At 40.4% G+C, this 20,160-nt stretch overlaps 1 protein-coding gene across 1 annotated transcript in view; it reads right to left on the bottom strand.

The window, feature by feature from the left end:
- Positions 1 to 20,160, bottom strand: part of CPPED1 (calcineurin like phosphoesterase domain containing 1) — a 97,099-nt gene that overhangs the window by 17,848 nt on the left and 59,091 nt on the right. The window contains exon 3 of the mRNA XM_075010728.1: positions 13,660 to 14,082. Within this exon, the coding sequence (XP_074866829.1) occupies positions 13,660 to 14,082 (423 nt within the window). The remainder of the gene's footprint in view (positions 1 to 13,659; positions 14,083 to 20,160) is intronic.

Below are 20,160 nucleotides of genomic sequence, written 5' to 3'. Positions count from 1 at the left end.
GTACATCAAGTGCAGTTGGTGCTACATGAAGCTCCAGACCTTTGGACTATCTGCTGGGACTAGTTTATCATGACCAATGAGAGTGTCATTATCCCAGAGAATTCACAGCTGCCTGTTTTCTATAACTCCTGCTGATCAAAGTCATGATGACCTCTCAAGAAGAGACTAACGATCATACAGAGATCTGTCAAGATTTATGATGCTGACAAAGTGTCTACTGGCACCAAACTCACTTTTGATTGAAATGGAATTTTAAATCAGGTCTTCAAGACATGAATCAATCACCTACATCACCATGCCTCTAGCGATCCAAACTGAAACTACACTCAGATTGTTGTACAAATGCCTAAGAACACTGATATTTTTGCCTGTAGACCAAAGATGAACTTTCTTTAACCACCTTAACACAAACAGTTCAAAAATTTCTGAATTTCCTTTAAAATATTGCCTAAATATGGGGTTTGATTCTGATCCCACCGATAGTGGGTAAATCAAAAGTAACTCTGCTGAAGTTAATATCTGTCCTAGTGTAGAACATGGCAATAAGAGGCAATTAAAGATGATTTTAATGGCTCCAGTCAATGAAACTGGTTACATTGATTTGGTTTTGACAAAGCAACAAAATGTGGTACTTCCAAAGAGCAGAGTTTGGCTTTTTCCCTAATTATGCAGTGGTAGTAATAGACTTTAAATGAATTTCTGCTTATCCGTTCTGGGAGCACAGCAGCCTATTAGCAGCGTCTGCTTCATGACATATTAAATCAAGGGACAATGTGTAGTTTATCTTCAAATAATACTTACTAGTTGTTGCAAAATATTGGTAACTGCATTTCTTGAAAATCTTGATCACAAAGTAACATTTTTAAAGGTCCTGTTTTTATTCCAATAAATATTAGATTATGCTTTGGCTCAGGCTTTCAGAGTGCATGTATTATACTATGGGACAGATAGCAGAAGAGAAAAGTTTCTTCAGGAAGTGGCATGTAGTTTATGTAGTTAAAAGGTAGTATTTTGAAACAATGGATGCTTGATCAAATAAAAAAGAAGTATCTCATAGTGGAGAAATATTTAAGACATAAGCATTAGACAAATACCCTATTCATTTTTAATTTGTTAGAATTTGTAACAGTTTCTTTTCAGTTCAAGAGGAATTAAAAAAAATGCTTTTAAATATTTTGCCTGTCCCATGAATACTGATGCATTACAGTCTATTTTCTAGAAATAAAAATTAGCGAGGAACATACCAAATGAGAAGCAATTACGGGGAAAGACAAGCTCTCTTTGGTTTAAATGCTTTTAGTGAGAATATTTGCCAGCATTCTCCAGAGTCTCTTTTTTTCTTGACTCTATTCTCTTACACCAAACCACCGACTAAATTAAAGGGGCCTTTCTGAAAGAGAAAATCTAGTAAATCCTGCTATCCTATGCACATGACTCACTGGGAAAGAATATATGGGATCCAGAAAATTCCTGCTGCACAAGGTTCAGAAATATGTGCAAATGTGAAGACTCATGGTCTGATTCTGTGATGTTCAGCAACCTCAACTCCCCCTGACATCAACAGGAATTGAGGGCACTCAGCACTTGTCTGGTTTTGGCTCTTGGTGTAGAAAACAAGAAAGTTATAAAGCTAAAGGTTTTTACCAAGGTTGACTGAGCTCCCTATTACTTATTGGGAAGCAATTTCATTCAGTCTATACTATTTAGTGGTTCTAATATCACACTCACTATCACAATATCAATTACCTTTAGATGCACTGCCAAAGCGATTACATATGGTCTAGATCAGTGGTTTTCAATCTGCAGATCCCTGTAACTATGGCTGCATCTACACTACAAGATAAAATCTAAATTAAATGAGTTAGCTTGACATTAAAATGTCACTATCTTCATTGTAAACATCATTAGCTCGATTTAGTCTGCCCAAATATCCATAAAAAATGTTGATATTAATGGATGGATATAGCGCCAATCTTGAGTTTAAAATATCAAATAAAGGCTAGTGTGGAAGCGCCATGTCTTTCATTCGAATTTATTAGCCTCCATAAGGATCCCCTTTGTATCCCACAGAGACACGTGCTGCACCTGGCTCCCAGCTCCTTGCTACAAGTGGGAGCTGGGAAACTGACCAGGGCTTCTGCATTCCTGCCATGCCAGGCCAGACAGCTCCAGCCATGTGGGGCCAGGCATCCTGCAGCCAGACAGCTCCAGATGCATGGGGCCAGATGCCCATGGGCAGCTGTCCACCCTGCAGGCACCCCTGGCCACCTGCTACCAGTAGCAGGTTTTTGGTGGTGCTAGTGGTGGTTGGGGGGCGGAGGGGGGTTGATTTTTTTTCCCAGGAGTGTGTTTGAGTGGTTTTTTGGGGGGAGGGTGTTTTGGGGAGATTTTTTTGGGGGGAAGCTGGGTTGGGGCTCGGGAAGCCTGCGGGGAGGGGGAGTAAACCCTTGCATTTAACTGACTATCAGGAAGAATGGACAGCCCTTCCCCCCATTAGCCCATTACATGCAGGATTTACTGTACTATCAGAAGCTGGGAAACTGACCAGGGCTGCTGAGCTGCCAGTTTCCCGGATCCTGTAAGCTGTGGGATCTGGGAAACTGGCAGTGCTGCTTCACCTGGTTCCGAATGCAGAATGGTGGGATAGATTCCCACAATGCACTGCTTCAACAGTCAATGTTTGGTAATTTCAGTGTTGAGGCAATATGTCAAATTTGTTGGGAGCCTGTGGGAAGTTGGCATACTCAAAAATTGAATTAAAAATGACATTATAAAATAGACTTCAATAAATTCAAATTTATCTTACAGTGGAGACATAGCCTATGATTAGGATTTCCAAGGGGGTCTGCACCACCATTTGACGTTTTTAGAGGGTTGCAAACAATAAAAGTTTGAAAACCACTAGTTTAGATTCCAGAGCCCTAGTTTACATTTTGACCCTTTTGGTGGAACTTTGCCGAACCTGTTTTTAAAATTAGTAAATATATATGAATTACTCTGCAGGTTCTGCTTCTTCTATTATAAATAAAATTAACAAATGCAAGCATGCTGCACGATTTCTGAATCATGTATTCCTTGTTGATATGAACAAACAGTTTATGGTACTCGGTAATCCCAGTACAATCAGAAGCCACCGGCAGTGCACTGTTCTGACAAAAAATTATATATAAACATGAACCTTTAGATCCTGAGTTATTCCCCCTCCTTCCAGGCGTAGCAGTTGTGTTTATGGTTTCACAGTTACTAACTGTAACAGTGAGGAATGGAGAAGTGAGGAGAACAGAATTTTAAAGAATGCACACTAAAGGACATTTAGGTAGCTAAAATTGAGTTAGAAAATAAATCATCAGTTCTATAAAACTAAGGGATGACACATGAGGAAAGGTTTAATCTTTGATAATCTTTGTTTAATTTTTAACCACCTGTTGAACATCTTAAAGACATCTATTCCTGTGTCAGCAATAAAGATGAGTAAAGTTATTTAGACTTTTAAAACTGCAGCACCATCTTCTAATGAATTATATTCTTACTTACTAATAAACCCTTTAGATTATCACTTCTGCAGCACCAGGGGAAAGGGGTCAGCATGATGATATAATTACACTGTAGTGGCACAAAGGAAGTTAGCTGTGGTGTAATGCACATAAGCCCTTGAAGAGTAATTCTACCACAGTAATTACACCTCAGTCCTGCTGTATTGTTTAATTACACTTCTGTGATTCCACGATTCGTCTTGCTCCTCGCTCAAGACTGTTCTACTCTCATTTTCCCTGAGTAATGGAATGAGTGCAAAACCAGTTTGATGTTAGTGCCTCTACCTAGCCATAGCCACCAGAAGAAAGGCTATGTCTCCATATGGACCAACGGAATTGGCTGGCCATTAAGTGGAGCATTCACTACACCCTTTTGAGGGCAGGGAGTGCACTGCAGAGCACAAGGACACCAGAATTGCTCTTATCCCTAATGTGGGACAGTCCATATAAGAAGCAATGCAGCTCTTAACTTCAGACTGATTAATCTTCATCTCTGTACACTCTCCTCCCTAATATAAATAGGGCGACAATATCTCCCTGTCCCAAATACAAGACAGGGAGTTATGGTGGGAGGGTGGCTCCTGTGACATTTCCCAGATGACAATCTGGGCCAATGAACAGCTGTCTCTCCTCAGTTAACCAGTGTGGGTTTCTTTTACAGTTCTCACACAGGCATCAGCTTTCAAATTACCAGGGGAAAAGGGTCAGCATGACGATATAATTACACTGTAGTGGCACAGAGGAAGTTAGCTGTGGTGTAACGCATAAAAGCCCTGGAAAAGTATCTGCGGGTCTTTGCGCATGGAAGCTTATGCTGCAAAATATTTGTTACTCTATAAGGTGCCACAGGACTTCTTGTTGTTCTCGTTGATACAGACTAACATGGCTACCTCTCTGATATCTATCATACTAATCACACCTCAGTCCTGCTGTATTGTTTAATTACGCTTCCCCGGTAAAAGCTTGGGTATCTACCACCCAGACAACTAGCACATTGTGTTAATCAGCACTTGAGCTAGTTACTCAGCTGGGGCTGGCTGCCAGTTACGGGATGGCTCTGGCTGCTGCGGGGCTGGTTACCAAATCCAGCATATTTAAGTATCTGGCACCCACAATTCCCCGGAAGTGCCGGAGAAGAGAGATTTCACTGTACTTCCTTTCAAAATTCAAGAATGCTATAGCCACCCACCCCAGAATTACACTACAGGACAACACCAGCAAACTGCCACTCCCAGGCTTTCCACCAGAAATGTGTGTCTTGTACTGTCAGCTTCTCCTGGACAACACAAGCTCATATAAAATCTGTCATTTTGTTAACAGAAAAATGCAAGGCACAAATCCTTTTGTCCCAAATGCTGTTTCCCAAACACTTCTGTCCAAACACACTGGTCTAGAGAAAACAATAAAAGAAGTATACTAACTACAGAAAGATTGGTTTTAAAGCTTTACCAGTAACGAGGCATGGAAGTCAGAACTGGTTACCAGAAAATAATAGTAAACCGCAGCTAATGCCTAACTTCATAAGCTAGAGAGGATTCAGATCAAAGGTCTCTCTCACCATGTTTTTACAGTCATACGGGCTGAATCTTTCAGACAAGTTCCAACCCGCCCCTCGCCACCAATCTCCAGTTCAAAGGCTTCTTTTGTTTTTCACATGTTGTCAATGCCATGGGCAGAGAGACAGGAAGAACAATTTGGAGTGTCTCCTCTCTCCTTTTGTAGTCCTTCAAAATGATACCTCATAAAATCTAGTGAAAGGAGTGAACATGGGTATATGCCTTTACAGTCCACAAGGGCTTTCAAAAGGCTTAAAGAATTCTTAGCCCTAGGGTAGTAAGTGTATTATCCTTTGCATGAAATGTCTGCTGAAAGGTGGACTATTTAAATGACAACCTGACAGACAGAATAGTTTTGACTGGCACTTTCATGCACCAAATTATGCCCTCCATCAAAAATCACAAGCGCTCTGGGCAGGAATGGCTCAGAGTTGCAGAGTTCCATAATTTATAGGAAGGCAGAGCTATCACAGAATATTACTGAATTAAATACATTAGATTTGAAATGATCAAAATGAGTCCTTTGCAATCAGTCTGGGCAAAGAAGTGAGAGGACCCCCCCCCCCAGCAAAATGATAAATTTCATGAAAAATGTTTGTTTCCCCAGTTTCATGAATTAATTATGATGCATTCAATTATAACGCACCAATGGCATACTTTAAATTAAGTTAACTCAAGCAGTATAAAGAGCATTCTAATCACACTGGGAATCTAAATTGTGATAACCAAGACTGAGCACTAAACAAATTAAAATAGGATGAAAAATAAATGAGGAAATGTTATCTTGAAGGACTGACATTTGTCAATGTAATTCCACATGGTAACTTGTACTTACAAAACAACTTGCTTAATGTAAACAGAGATGAACCAATCCTGGAATCTAGAGTCAGATCCTTCCTCCTTTTTGTCTAGAAGTTAATTCAAGCCAAGTCCCAATCCGGATCTAAATACTGCTTGGGTCAGCTCTATGGGCAAAGTTGATGTGGGATGTTATGCAATAAACAAATGACCAACATTAAAATAAACTACAGAACTGTAAGAAGGGAGACCATGTGGGCGATAATCAGCATAGAAGACGAAAAAAGCATTTTTAGTAAGAATGATGTTCCCACAGAACCAGGTTCACAACAGCATCAGCACCACCTTGGAGCCAGCACCGTGCTCAACAGGGGCCAGCTGTCCTGGCACTCCACTTTTGCTTGTGCTACAGCCGAAGGACTGCAGCATACTGTCTCCTTCCTTCTTCCCACCTCTCCCCTGCTCTTCTCTCAGCTGGCTGGTCTTCTTGCTCCCATGGCACCATCCTGCCCCCTACTCACTCCTCAGCCAGGGGGCTAAACACTCCTACTGAGCTTCTTTTGCAAATAAGTTATAAGCTTTTGATGAGGCAAAGGCAGACCCTTATGTGGTACCCCATTTAGATATTGGTGTTGGAACTTGATTCCTTATCCACTCAATTCAATAGGACTTTCACTGACTTGCGTATGTAGGATCAGGCCATTGATACTTCTGTTATTACTAAAGTAGAGTCTCTACATGCTGAACTAAAGGAGAATTCTTCTAAGTAAGGCCTGTTGGAACAGGCTTTCTGACAGTAGTGAATGGTTTCTAAATCCATTTGCTTTTACTTAGAATTCAGTATTTGTAAGTATAGCTCAACCTGGATTTTCATTAATGTTTAGCATGAAGTGGCAGAGCTAGTAAATGGCCTATGAACACAAAATGCACGCATGACACTGGCACTTAGACTGGATAATTTTGATTATCAAATTGATGGTGACATTCCCAGACAGGCACAAATTTAATTCCTTGACAGTTCTGTCAGCGTGTGTGTATGTCCTTCTGTCAGAGCACAGTGAACAGGAAGCGATAGCTTTCAAAAGAATAACATGAAAATTGCCTCAGCACTGCACAGCCCTGCTAATATTACCCCTAACATTGCGTTCTCATCCGAGGGTAGTACTATAGCACATTCTTGGCAGATGGCATAAGGTGAATACACTGTCTCCTTAAGGTGTAATGAGAGAGAAATCAATTTCATTCCACAAGAGAGAGATACGATGGTGTACAAGGTTTCTAAATATTATCATTTGCTATGTAGCACTGGAGTCTTGAAAATGGTGTGTGGCAACTGACTACAAAAAGAAAACATTGGTGTGGAAGTTCTTTGGTTGCATCTGTGCTATAAGAGGAACACTCTGGAGTGCAAAACCATGTTGAGATTGTTGCTGTATTCGCCGCAATGCATGCTTGAAATTTTAAACAAATTACTGCATGCCCACAGTGAAATGAAAATCTGTTAATGCTTGAGAACTTTGCCACAATGTCAGTTGTGACTTTCCCCACTGCATGCCAGGAACATTCTAAGTGCTTTTAATTAAAAAAAGAAATATCTCAGAATAGCATCTATCTGAGCCATGGTACTCTTCAATTTTGCTCATATGACTGTTAAACTCTAGTCATACTAAAAAACAGTGCATACAAAACTATTATTTGCTCTCTGTGATTTTTCACCTTAACACAAGTATCCCCAAATTTCTACCCTCTTTTACTTCTACTTCCATTTTGGTTCTCTTGCTCTTCTAGCCAGTGGAAGTGTTGGTAATGCTGCTAGATATTATTGACCTCCCATGGTCAGGCAAACTCTCTCATCTGGCACTGGTCAGGTCCTGAGGGTGCCAGGATAGAGAGGTTCAACCTGCATGTGTAATCTAATGACAAAACTATGCTTATTTAATCAAAATCAAGCCACAGTACATTACATCTTATATGAAACAATTGTTCAATTTTAAGAAACAATATATAATTTTTTCAAGTAATGCGAGCTAAGGACCATTTCTCTGCTCAACCTGCACCCAGCCTTTCAGATGCAAAACTGTGCACACACAGTTAAGCCTTCACTTCTCAGTTGCAAACACAGTGTATGCAGTATACAAATTCGAACAGCAGAGCATGCGTACAACTCCTTTAGAATGTATTAGGTACAACAGATCTTACATGCGCAAATCCTAAAATGCACAAGCATTGGGTAGGTCAAATAACTTTTTACTGTATGCACATACATTTTCTTTACCATCACTTCACAAGTGAAAGAATGTATGTGCATATAAGGGTGACCAGACTCTTCAAACAGAGGCCTAATAACTCAGATGTTAGGCCATTATGGTTTAAAAAACAAATTTCTATTTGCTAATAAATACTGCTTTGAATTGAGCTGATCTATTTACTACTACATGCCAAACAAAAATCTCTGACTATATGCAGGAAAATGGATAATTTGTTAGATGGGATATTTGTATGATTTAACTTCATAAAGTAATAGTACACATTTACAAGTGCCAGATTTTCAATTTATAAATATTTATCATAAGGACATGATTTTATCTTTAATTAGCCCAACTGTTAAGGACACTTCTAATGTGAGAAATGTAATTCAGCATTTCGCACCAGATGTAGCTTCTGCCAGCTAGTGTTTTATCTTTGGTTGTAATGAATGAGATATTGAAATCAAATTAAAAATATTATGTTAACACGTAGCTGATTATTAGAGTAACCACACCAAATCTGAGCTCTAAACTTGAAAAGGATATTGAGGTTTTTGAAATCAAGTGAAATAATCTGAAAAAACTTTTGCAATACTTGAATGCTAAAAGTATCCTGTTTACTTCTTAAATACCGCCATGTGTTTTTAATTCATTTATAGTACAACCAAGTTTACCTTTTGCTATATTGCCCTTTAATAAACACAAATGTTTTCCCCATCTCATTTTCCCTGGCTTCCTCCCACATTAAAATTGATCTTTGGTATTTAAGTGTTTTGCATTTTTCCTAAAGTATAGTAATAGCTGTGTAAATTGTGGTTGTTCTGAACCAAGACTTTTATGGTAATGGGATTATACTCATTTCAAGGCTTATACTCACAAAAAAGGGAGGAGAGAAACTTAAAGAAAAATATTCTAAGTTCAGACAAAAATATCTTGTTAACCTTCACAGGAGAGAATTCTGTATTAGGATTTTTCTTCATTATAAACCATTTTGTACAATATTTCAAGTCATTCCCACTGAAGCAGAGAAAAGTACTAGAATACTGAGGAGGAGGAGAGGATGGGCAGGTGTTAAAAAGCTTTCAATAAAGAGTAATTTTCTCAGGAAATTAGAGCTAATATGAAGTGATCAGGTAAATCTTTTTAAATTTCATGAGCCAGAGTTGGCTTTTTTGTTTGTTTCTTTCTTCCTTTTAAAATAAGGAGAGCACACTGGAACTTTGTTATCTATTGTCTATGTATGAAGTGAATTATGGGGGAAACCAATTTGATAACCAAGAATGTGCTGAAATTGATTGATTCTTGGCTAAAGTGCAGAGACAGAAAATAACTGTCACTGCTCATCTGTGTATCTGTGCTTCCATGATAACTGGTTTTTATACTTGTACAAAGAAGGCTCTTCAAGAGAAGAAAAAAAATGGAAGCAGAATGCATCTGTTACTAAGGAAACTCAGAACCATCGAGAGCTCTCAGGTTTTTGATTCAGAGAATTTTTCGCAGCTTACTCAGTTAAGCTGTTGTATTGCTAGCTTCCTAGCACTTTGTCCTCAATTCATTTATTTAATGAATGCCAACAACCAGTCAGACATTTGTATCAGTTATTAAATCATTTACTTATTCTGTAGAATAAACCAGAATTATCCATTAAAATATCCAGGAGTGAACCAAACAGAATATGCCTCTTATTATCTGGGGGGTTGGTGATTTGTTCATTAGAATGGTCTTCTATCACTTTCTCTTTTCCCCATAAATAACAGGGAGCCAGATGTTCTGTTAAAGTTCTAGCATATATAGGCACTGCCTGTCTAGTGGAGTTACTGGTATGTGTTAGACAGGTAAATATGAAACTATCACTATGCGAAGGGAGACTATAATACAGCCAGAGGATGCCCAAGTTAAATACAACAGGCATGGACTATTTTATGTTATCTTTCAATTAACTCTGTAAAACTTCATCTGAAGAGATAGCTCTCTGAAGTGTTAACATGGTTGCAACCAGTCAGAAATAGGAACGATTGACCTTTATATGCTCATGAAAGTTTCAGTCAACCAAGTATCACTTTGATGACAGGATAAGACTGTGCAAGCTGCTGTTCTGTGAGACATTCTGATAGAGGGAAGCACTGTGCAATGTGAGTTTTAAAAGGCAAGTGGAATGAGAGTTTTCAGTTAGACTGGGGTGTCCAACATGTGGCCTGGGGGCCAGAATCCGGTCCATGGAGCCTTTTCACCTGGCCTGTGAAGCCAAGTGAGGTGCCATTTTGAAAGCCAGCCCCTGGGGCACCGAGGCACCAGGAACCCAGAGTGGCACCTCTCCGCCCCCCCTTGCAGTGCCTGCAGGCTGGGCTGAGCTGCAACCCCACTCACCCAGCTCGCAGCCCCTTGCAGCTGCTCAGGCTCTGGCACTGACCCTGCACCCCAGCAGCCGGCCAGCTGAAGTCTTTCCACTGCCTCCAGTGATCCCCAGGAACAGCGCTGCCCACTGTGGAGCAGAGCCTGCAGTGCTGGCCCGTTTCCCACCACTGTTCGGAAGGAGATCATTGGAGGGGGCAGTGGAAGCAGGCTGGGAGCGCGCAAAGCTCCTGTGTGAAGTAGGTAGGGGGGCAGTTTGGGGCTGGGTTTTAATCCTGGGGGTTGGGGATGGTTTGGGGCTGTGGGGAGGGTTAAGATTGGAAACAGCTTGGGGCTGCAGCAGGATGTTTAGCCTGGAGATGGGCGGGGGGCAGTTTTTAGGTTGAGAGGGTTTTAATCTTGGGGGTTGGGAGAGGCAGTTTGGGGCTACTTGGGGCTGCGGGGGGGGTGTTAAGCTTGAGGGCGGGGGGGGCAGTTTGGGGCTATTTTGTGTTCAGCCCCCAGAACATGGAAACAATTGCTGTGCGGCTCCTGATGAATAAAGGCTGGACACCCCCGAGTTAGCTTTTGTTTTGAAATAGAGAGTTGTAAAGAATTTGCAATGACTCATGTAGCAGGAAGAGCATCGTGTTAAGCAGTTTTCAGGGGCATCCTGCTAGTATGTGGTGGGTGTGTGTCAACATGCTGTCTTTAGGCTCAGCCAGCCACCAGAAGCATCCAGTCCTGAGGAGGCAGAGAGGAACAACCCTAACATCAGTTCCCAGGTCTCTTCTTGACTCTGCACAGCATAGTAATCTCTCTCTCTCCCTATACCACTTCCAATCTCCTCTGTGTTTGTAGTGTAGGAGAGCAGAGCATCCCTCTTTTACAATCTGCTCTTTGATGCCACAGCTGTGTGGCCTGCTGAGCTGTCAGAACGGAGTTTAAAACAGTAAGCGGAATAGTCATGGTGGGCATTGTGGGATACTGAGAAAAAAGTCAGTTATGATAATATAGCAAATGGCAGCATCTACACTGATGATTTGTCACGACAAGTTTGCTGTAAAAAGCGCTGTCCCTCTTGTCACGGTGGTTTTATTTTGTCACTGAAACTGCATAGTTTTATTACTAAAAGTAGCATTGCAATGTGGACACCTCCACTGTTTTCTTGCCACAAGCCAACATTTGCAATAAAACCTCTTTTCTTTAAATGAGGTTTAAGTAACAATAGGTCACACATACATTTTTAAACATTTTAAAGCTATGACAGCCATCTGATGTCTGTTAAAGATATTTCCTACTGAACTAGTTCTGACAGGAACAGCTCTGCAAAGACTCCACAAACAGATACAGCAGACCCCCAACTTACACGGCAGTTGCATTCTTGGCAACCCTGTGTAAGTTGAATTTTCATGTAACTCAGGGAGCCAGGAACTAACTGACCAATGCAGCAGCAGTTTCTGGTCTCCTGTGAGCTCAGGGGAGCTGGGACTCAAGCTCCAGCTCCCTGCCCTCAGAGGAGCCAGGAAACTGACCAGCATTGGTGCTGGTCACTTTCCTGGCTCCCACAGTGAGGCAGGGAACTAGGAACCAGTCAGCAGCTTGGCTCCAGCTCCCCTCCACTGGCACGAGCTGGGAAACTGACCAGCACACCTCTGGTTCCCAGGGACCCGGAAACTGCTCCTGTCAGGGCAGCAGCAGCCAAGAGTCAGGCTGCTGCTCCTGTCAGGAATGGCAGCCTGATTCTCAGCTGCCGCCACTGACAGGAGCATCTGCTGCCCTTGACAGGAGCGGGAAACTGCTCCTGTAGGGGCAGCAGTCACGTAAACCCGCAACTCAAGTGTGCCTATCTTTACTGTATGAATATTGTATTTTTTCTACAAATGCTAAACAATTTACCTAACAAGTATTAAAAGGAACAGATGGAATGAGTGTATTTTGTACAGGAACTTCCACCATGATCGTCCAGCACAGTCTTGAAAGACACTCTTCATCATGCTTTTTATAGTCTTTCCTGTCCTCTGTGGCATTTTCTTTTGTATAGGGTCTTGCTGGCAGCAGGGACCCAATAACTAAAATGTGGCCAAGTATGATTTTGTAATAACGCACCTGCAAGGTGTATTGCATTGTCAGTGAAGCTCTGTGATTAAAAGGTTTACATTTAAACAGTACAAAAGGGACAGATTTATTTTGTTTAATGTTTAAATGTATTTTAAAATAACATTCAAATATGCTTGCTGGGTTGCCATCACAGTTTCTGAGCTTGGGGAAGAAAATATTGGAATTTATTTTGGAAGGAATATACACACAGAGGCATAGACATAAAAATGTATGTGAAATTTGCTATCAGCAACTGACAAATTTTAGAACAATCATACATATTCTTTCTTGCTACTGGTTAATGCAGAACAAATTTTTAAAATGAGCAATGAAGCTGAAGTGTTCAAGGTAATATTGTGACTGCAGTTCTTTTTATCAGGAGATGTAAAATGGGAGAGGGCCTGCTGAGGCTGATAGCTCACAAGGTGGAACTGACCTGCCTCAAACCACTCTTTGGTATAAAAATTGCCTATGGTAATCAAATCAAACAGATTTGCCAGTCACATCACTTTAAACAAGATGGGAATCAGTATTATCTGATTATTTGCTTTTATAGGACACAGCCTGTTCTCTGGATGTAACTTTAAAAAATATTACACAATATTTACACAATATTGGGAGGCTTCAACCTATGGGATACCGTTTATTCACACAGTCAAGCATTTTGGGATCCATCTCCCTCTTAAACCTTTATCTAAAAGGCAGTCCAAACTAATGGCTATTAAGGAAGGGTTATTTGTTTGAGGTGGAAAGGGAGTTTTCCAACTTTATGTAGTTCACTTGTATTAGACCAAATTAACTTTATTGTTTTAAATGATATACAAACTATTAGAAGCTTCTACCCTGAAGAGCTTATAGTTTAAAAGTCAGGAAATAGAAAAAAAGTACAGGGAAAGATGAACAACATGCACATGGTGATCAAATCACACATCTGATTACATTTTTAGTGTGTGTGCGTGTGCGCGTGCACACGTGTGTGCGTGTGTAATGTAAAATAAAGCTTGTAATGTACACACCACACAATGTGCAGGATATGAGCTGTTCACATCAAAGTTAAGAAAAGAAAAATCAATGGTATGCAAAAAGTAATGATACCTGCTTTATGACACTTTTCCATCAGCTCATGACGAAGTGACTTCTCCAAGTTAAAATAGTTATGGTCTTCATCTGGGCTTTGTATAAATAGAGGAATATGCTGAAATACTATTACATGTTTACACTTCCGTTTTTCAGCTACAGCCAGTTGTGCATTAAGCCATTCATCTTGTGCCTGCTTTAGCTCAGGACATTTAGAGGAATCGAAGTATAACTGAGAGTTAAGCACAAGAAAGAAAACCCCTCCAACCCAAAAACTGAAGTAATCATCACCCCAGTGCTTGCAATAATCATCTATTGTTTCTGGTGTTGGAGCATTGCCGATATCGTGATTTCCACTGACAAATACCAACGGAATGTCTTGGTCAAGGTTCTTCAGGACTTTTTTCAAATCTTGCTCTTGGTCCTTTCGCCACCGAGTTCCTATAAAAAGAAGTACTGAGTTATTTTACCAGGATTTTTCCTTTTATGTTTATGCTACACACTTCCATCATCGTCTCCATCTCCTTGCTTCTTTGCTGAGTGATCTTTACAGAAGAATGCTGCATTGTATGCTTAGCCTTTTCCATTATATCATCAGCATTCTTGGCAATGGTATGAACCATTGTCGGAGGTAGGCCAAGATAAGCAAGCAAGGTTGGCAACCCATTCATCATTTTTGATGCATTTTATCACATCTGTTTTTATGGCGAGACTCACACAAACATGTTGCCTCTTGCAAATAGCACTGAACTTTGCACCAACACTTAATTTCTGAGCCATGATTAAAGGATCATACAAATATATTAAGATAAAGTATGTGCACTTGCAATGTGTTCACTTAAACTTACAGACAATAAGGAGGATGGTGCAAAGGATCATGGTCCCTTGAAAAATGACTTAAGTGCAGATCTGTTTGATGAACAATTAATTAAGGAAACTAAATTCATTAATGACATATATGTGAAACAACTTGTAACAAGGTGACTTATAATGGGGACCCCCTGTGGAGGACTTGGCAACCAGTGTGCCCATGGATTCAACCTTGCCCTCTCTGGGGGGAGGTGATGCTCTTCTCGGTGGTGAGTTTGCGAGGGTGGCTTTAAGTTTTGTACTTCCCCGGTATAGAGGAGGGATAGCCATCCGGCTTCCTCCTTTTCTGTGGCACTGGAGATCAGGAACAGTGCCTACCTGACACCCTTTGGATGACTTGTGGTGGTACCTCCAAGCATCTAACTAGTTGTTGAGGCTAATGGCACTGGAGCACTAAGTAGTATTCCATGCCAGAGACTGCAGCATACCACAGTTCTGAGGGTAACAGAAACAAATTCTGGATGGGGAAGGTAGTCGGGACACTAACGGAATTATTTAACACTAAATAATATAACACTAACTAAGAGCTAATAACAAAAACTAAGCAAATGACAGATGAAAGGGTGTCCTTTCAAAGCAAGAGCTATGTAAGTTTCATCCTGCCATCACCAGTGCGAAAGAACAGGGTGCTATATCAGTTGATATAAAGGTGCCATTCTACAGGGTGCCCAGACCAATCCTACAGGCATTGCTACGGGAAAATCTTCCAGCCACTGTGCATAGACATGCGCACACACTCGCATACTCCCCCCAGTGGAATACACAGGAGCAAGCACTCAAATAATGAGGGGTTTTTTTTTTTAAATAATAAAAGGATATGAATACAAATAAACAACAATAACAACAAGGGAAGAAAATGAAAAGCAAGCTAAGGTTAAAATGAGAAAAAGCTATGTAAGGACATTGAAACGACCACGGAGCCACTGAGGTTCTGACCTAAGCCTTATGTAGTAGAAAAGGAAATGAGGGTTGATTGACAGTGCACAATGGTTAATGGCTCACACAGATATGAAGTGTGTACTGCACATGCACTGCCACTCACAATACTGCTGCTAAAAATATAGAAATATAAGTGCAGGGCACCAAAACACCTTATGTGGAGCACCCACAAAGACACTCCTCAAAGAAGGAGATGTTGTTGATACAAAAGGTTGAGCATCAAGACAAAGTAATCATATACTTGTAAGCTTTTGATGAATTTCCAGAATGGCTTAAGAGGAAAATAATTTTGCTGGTAGAAGCTAAAAACTGAAACATGCACGGTAATTTTGGAGTCTATGGGTGATGTTTGTTCTAGTCTCCATTTTACTACTCTGTCAATTTTTTCTGATTGTGTGGAAAAAACACTTGGAAATCCCTGTTTTTGGGGAGGCTAATAGAGCCTACACATTATTTATCTTAAATACCATATGCCTTAACTTTTATTAATGTGTATTTCAAATTTTTAAATAGAGAAATTTTAAACATTTTATATATATAAATTTTAAAACATTTTATGCAGCTTGACATACCTTTAGATGACTCAAAAAATTAAACAAAAATATAACCAGACAAAGCCAGTCATTGAAGTGGTAACTCAGTACAATTTGTCTTATTGATGTAACAGAAAAGAGCAACTAGAATGATCAAAGGTCTAGAGAACATGACCTATGAAGACATGATAGCGATTTTCAGGTATCTAAAAGGGTGTCATAAGGAGGAGGGAGAAAACTTGTTCTTCTTGGCTTCTGAGGATGCAACAAGAAGCAATGGGCTTAAACTGCAGCAAGGGAGTTTAGATTGGACATTAGGAAAAAGTTCCTAACTGTCAGGGTGGTCAAATACTGGAATAAATTGCTTAGGGAGGCTGTGGAATCTCCATCTCTGGAGATCTTTAAGAACAGGTTAGATAAATGTCTAACCGGGATGGTCTAAACAGTACTTGGTCCTGCCATGAGGGCAGGGGGCTGGACTCTATGACCTCTCAAGGTCCCTTCCAGTCCCAGCATTCTAAGATTCTATGAAAGTGCCCAGGACACACACAGAATCAACTCTAGCTTTTAACAGAGAGAGTCCTGTAGCTAAGAACTTAAAATTTAACTCAACAACATGGATAATGAGTAAGAGGAGACCCAGTCACACAGAGAAATACTGAAGTAACTTGTCCAAAGTTCAAGTCATTGAGCAATGCTTTGGCGTAGTAGTGAAAAGAACCCAGGTCCCCCGAGTCTCAGTTCACTACCCGATCAATGGTGCACATTGTCTATTATAAAATGACCAACTTAATGGTCATTACATAGCTCATGGACACAGCTAAACAGTACAGCAAGGAAGAGTCAAAGATAGCAGTTCCTTTGTACAGTTACTGACATCCACAAAAGCAACTGCTGCTTTGAACACTGGATGAAGAGTCAGGAGAACACTGGATGAAGAGTCAGGAGAACACTGACTACTAGCCCATCTTTCTCCTCCAAAAGTTATCCGTGCAGACAGTAGAAAAATTGAATGGCATTAAAAAGCAGATTGCTGTATTGTAGGTGATTACTTTGACTGCTCATACTTCTATATTCAGTTTGCTTTGTGTGAGCTACTACTTCCTGTCAACCTGTTTTGTTTGAGCTATTTACTTTTCAACAAATGAATGCTTTTTCTAAATATAGCATTGGATTGTACTTTTGTTTCCCCTTTGCTTATTCAATGATCTCCCAATTATCCAAACTCCTGACTACATAAAATCCACATTCTCCATGCTATTTGGAAGAATGGGAGTATACTGTATGTAGTCTAATACACATATCAACATAGCGTTCACCATGGGGAAGGTTAAATAAAAGTGAAATGATATTAGTTTTGTACTTTATTGTAGCTGTTTCTTGAAGCGTGAAAATGGCAGGGAGAGAGGAGGATTGCTGGAAGGCATGACAGGGAAACTTGACTTGGGAAGTGTCAGGGTGGATATAACTAAAGTAATGAAAAGTTCATTTTTGTTCAGTTTTTCCTGGAGTTATACTGTCACAATGCCTTCAGTCACTAGCTATACCATACAACGATGATGACGACATTACGTATTATGTTCTGTACATACAGTTTTGCTCTAAGATAAATTACTTTAAAAATTAATAGCCCATGAAGGATAGTTCTGCTTTTAAGGAAAATAAATAAACTAGAACTGTCACTAGTGTACAGTTGTCTGCATTTTTCCTTCAAGCTTTCTATTCTACCGTATTTTGAAAGTTGAATGACATGAGCCAAAGTATAAAAGGGGAAATGCCAACTTCTCTGTTGCAGTAAATCTGTATGCTGTGTTATCTGTAGTCACTATTTGTGTAAACATTTCCAACTGTCTATTTCTAACAAAAAGTCAAGATATTCCTTTTTCTCTCACTTAGAGCAGATTTCAAGAAAGGAAGAAGTCCATTTTGCAAATATCTTTGTCAAAGCTTGCTGCAGTCAGCAGGAGTTGTATATGCAGGTTATTCTGAAAAAGTAATAATCCTTTTTCTAATAACCTATGCTCCGACTGCCCATGGTAACACCCTATGGGAACCTGAATACTAAAAAAGGCAAACAAACAAACAAAAAACCCATCTTTTTCAAATGCCTTAGTTCAACTATTCTTTAAAGCATCACACAGATTTCTGGTTTTGTATTGTTTAATGTGTTTAACAGACCAGTCAGTTTCACTTCTGTGCAAGGAAAGATAATGAAGCAAGTAATTACGGAATTCATCTGCAAACATCTGGAAGAAAATAAGGTGATAGACAATAGCCAGCATGGATTTGTAAAGAACAAATCACGTCAAACTGACCTGATAGCTTGCTTTGACAGGATAAGTCTTGTGGATGAGGGAGAAGCTGTGGACATGGTATACCCAGACTTTAGTAAGGCATTTAATGTGGTCTACCACAATGTTCTTATCAATAAATTAAGCAAATACAACTTAGATGGGGCTACCATAAGGTGGATGCATAATTGGTTGAATAACCATGCTCAGCTGTGTCTACACTACAAAAATAACTTCAAAGTTGCTTACTTCGAAGTTAAATTTCAAAGCAGGGCACTACTTCATCCCCAGGAACTAACTTCGAAGTAAGGGAAATGTGTGCAGACTCTCTGCTGGCTACTTCGATGTAGTGTCTAACTTCGAAGTTAGCTCCTAGTGTAGATGCACCGAGAATCATTATTAATGCTTTACAATCATGCTGGAAGAGCATAACAAGAGGGGTTCCCCTTGGGTAAGTTTTAGGGCCAGTTCTATTCAACACCTTCTTCAAGGATTTAGATATTGACAGAGTCCGCTTATTGTTTGCGGATGATACCAAGCTGGGAGGGGTTGCAGCTGCTTTGGAGGCTAGAGTCATAACTCAAAATCATCTGGACAAACTAGAGAAATGGTCTGAGGTAAACAGAATCAAGTTTAATATGGACAAATGCAAAGTACTCCACTTCGGAAAAAATAATCAGTTTCATACACACAGAATGGGACGTGACTGTCTAGGAAGAAGTACTGCAGAAAGGGATCTATGGGTCATACACATGAGCAATAAATATGAGTCAACAGCATGATGCCGTTGCAAAAAAAAAAAGGGGGGGGGCAAACATCATTCTGGGATGCATTAATACATTAATAAGAGTGTTGTGAGTGAAACATGAGAAGTCATTCTTCCATGCTACTCAGTGCTGATTAGGCCTCAGCTGGAGTAGTGTGTCCAATTCTGGGCATTATATTTCAAAAACGGATGTGGAGAAACTGAAGAATGGCCAGAGAAGAGCAACAAGAACGATTACAGGTCTAGAGAACATGAGCTATGAGGGAAGATTGAAAGAACTGGACTTGTTTAGTTTAGAAAAAGAGAAGACTTAGAGGGGACACGATAGTGGTTTTCAGGTACCTAAAAGAGGGTTGCAAGGAGGAGGAAGAGAAATTGTTCTCCTTGGCCTCTGAGGCTAGGACAAGAAACAATGGGCTTATACTGCAGCAAGGTAGGTTTAGGTTGGACATTAGAAAAAACTTCCTAACTGTCAGAGTGGTTAAACACTGGAATAAATTGCCTAGGGAAGTTGTGGAATCTCCATCACTGGAGATATTTAAGAGCACATTAGACAGGCACCTATCAGGGACAGTCTAGACAGCGCTTGGTCCTGCTGTGAGGGCAGGGGTCCGTACTTGACCTCTCAAGGTCCCTTCCAGTTCTCGTGTTTATGACGCTATGATTCTATGAACACTCTAAGACAAAGGCACATATACAGTATTCCACCCAGGGAACTCTTTCAACTGGCCTCCACCCAATACACTCCACTTTTTGTCAATGTCTTTAACGACCCCTCCCTATTCAATGCTCAGAACCAGTACTCCACCCCCTTTCTCCTTGGCTCTTCAGCTGTTTTTGCCACTATATACCATGCTCTTCTTGAATTCTTTTGTCTTCTATGACTCTTTCCTCTCCTGATTTTAGCCCTCTCTCTCCAATTATTCTTTTAGGGTGCCCTTTGGAGAATCCTGCCAAGGTCCCCTACACCTCTTTCTGTAGGCTCGTAAGGACTTTGCCATTGGTCCCCTTCTCTTCTCTTTGAACAATTTATCTGTGCATAATCTCATCTGTAAATACAAATTCAACTATCATCTCTATATCTCCTTCTGACCAAACTAATCATCACCTGTCTCTCTGA

The sequence above is a fragment of the Carettochelys insculpta genome, chromosome 16, assembly GCF_033958435.1.
Source record: "Carettochelys insculpta isolate YL-2023 chromosome 16, ASM3395843v1, whole genome shotgun sequence".
In the NCBI taxonomy this organism is placed as follows: domain Eukaryota; kingdom Metazoa; phylum Chordata; order Testudines; family Carettochelyidae; genus Carettochelys; species Carettochelys insculpta.
This window is presented reverse-complemented; position numbering and strand designations above follow the sequence as displayed.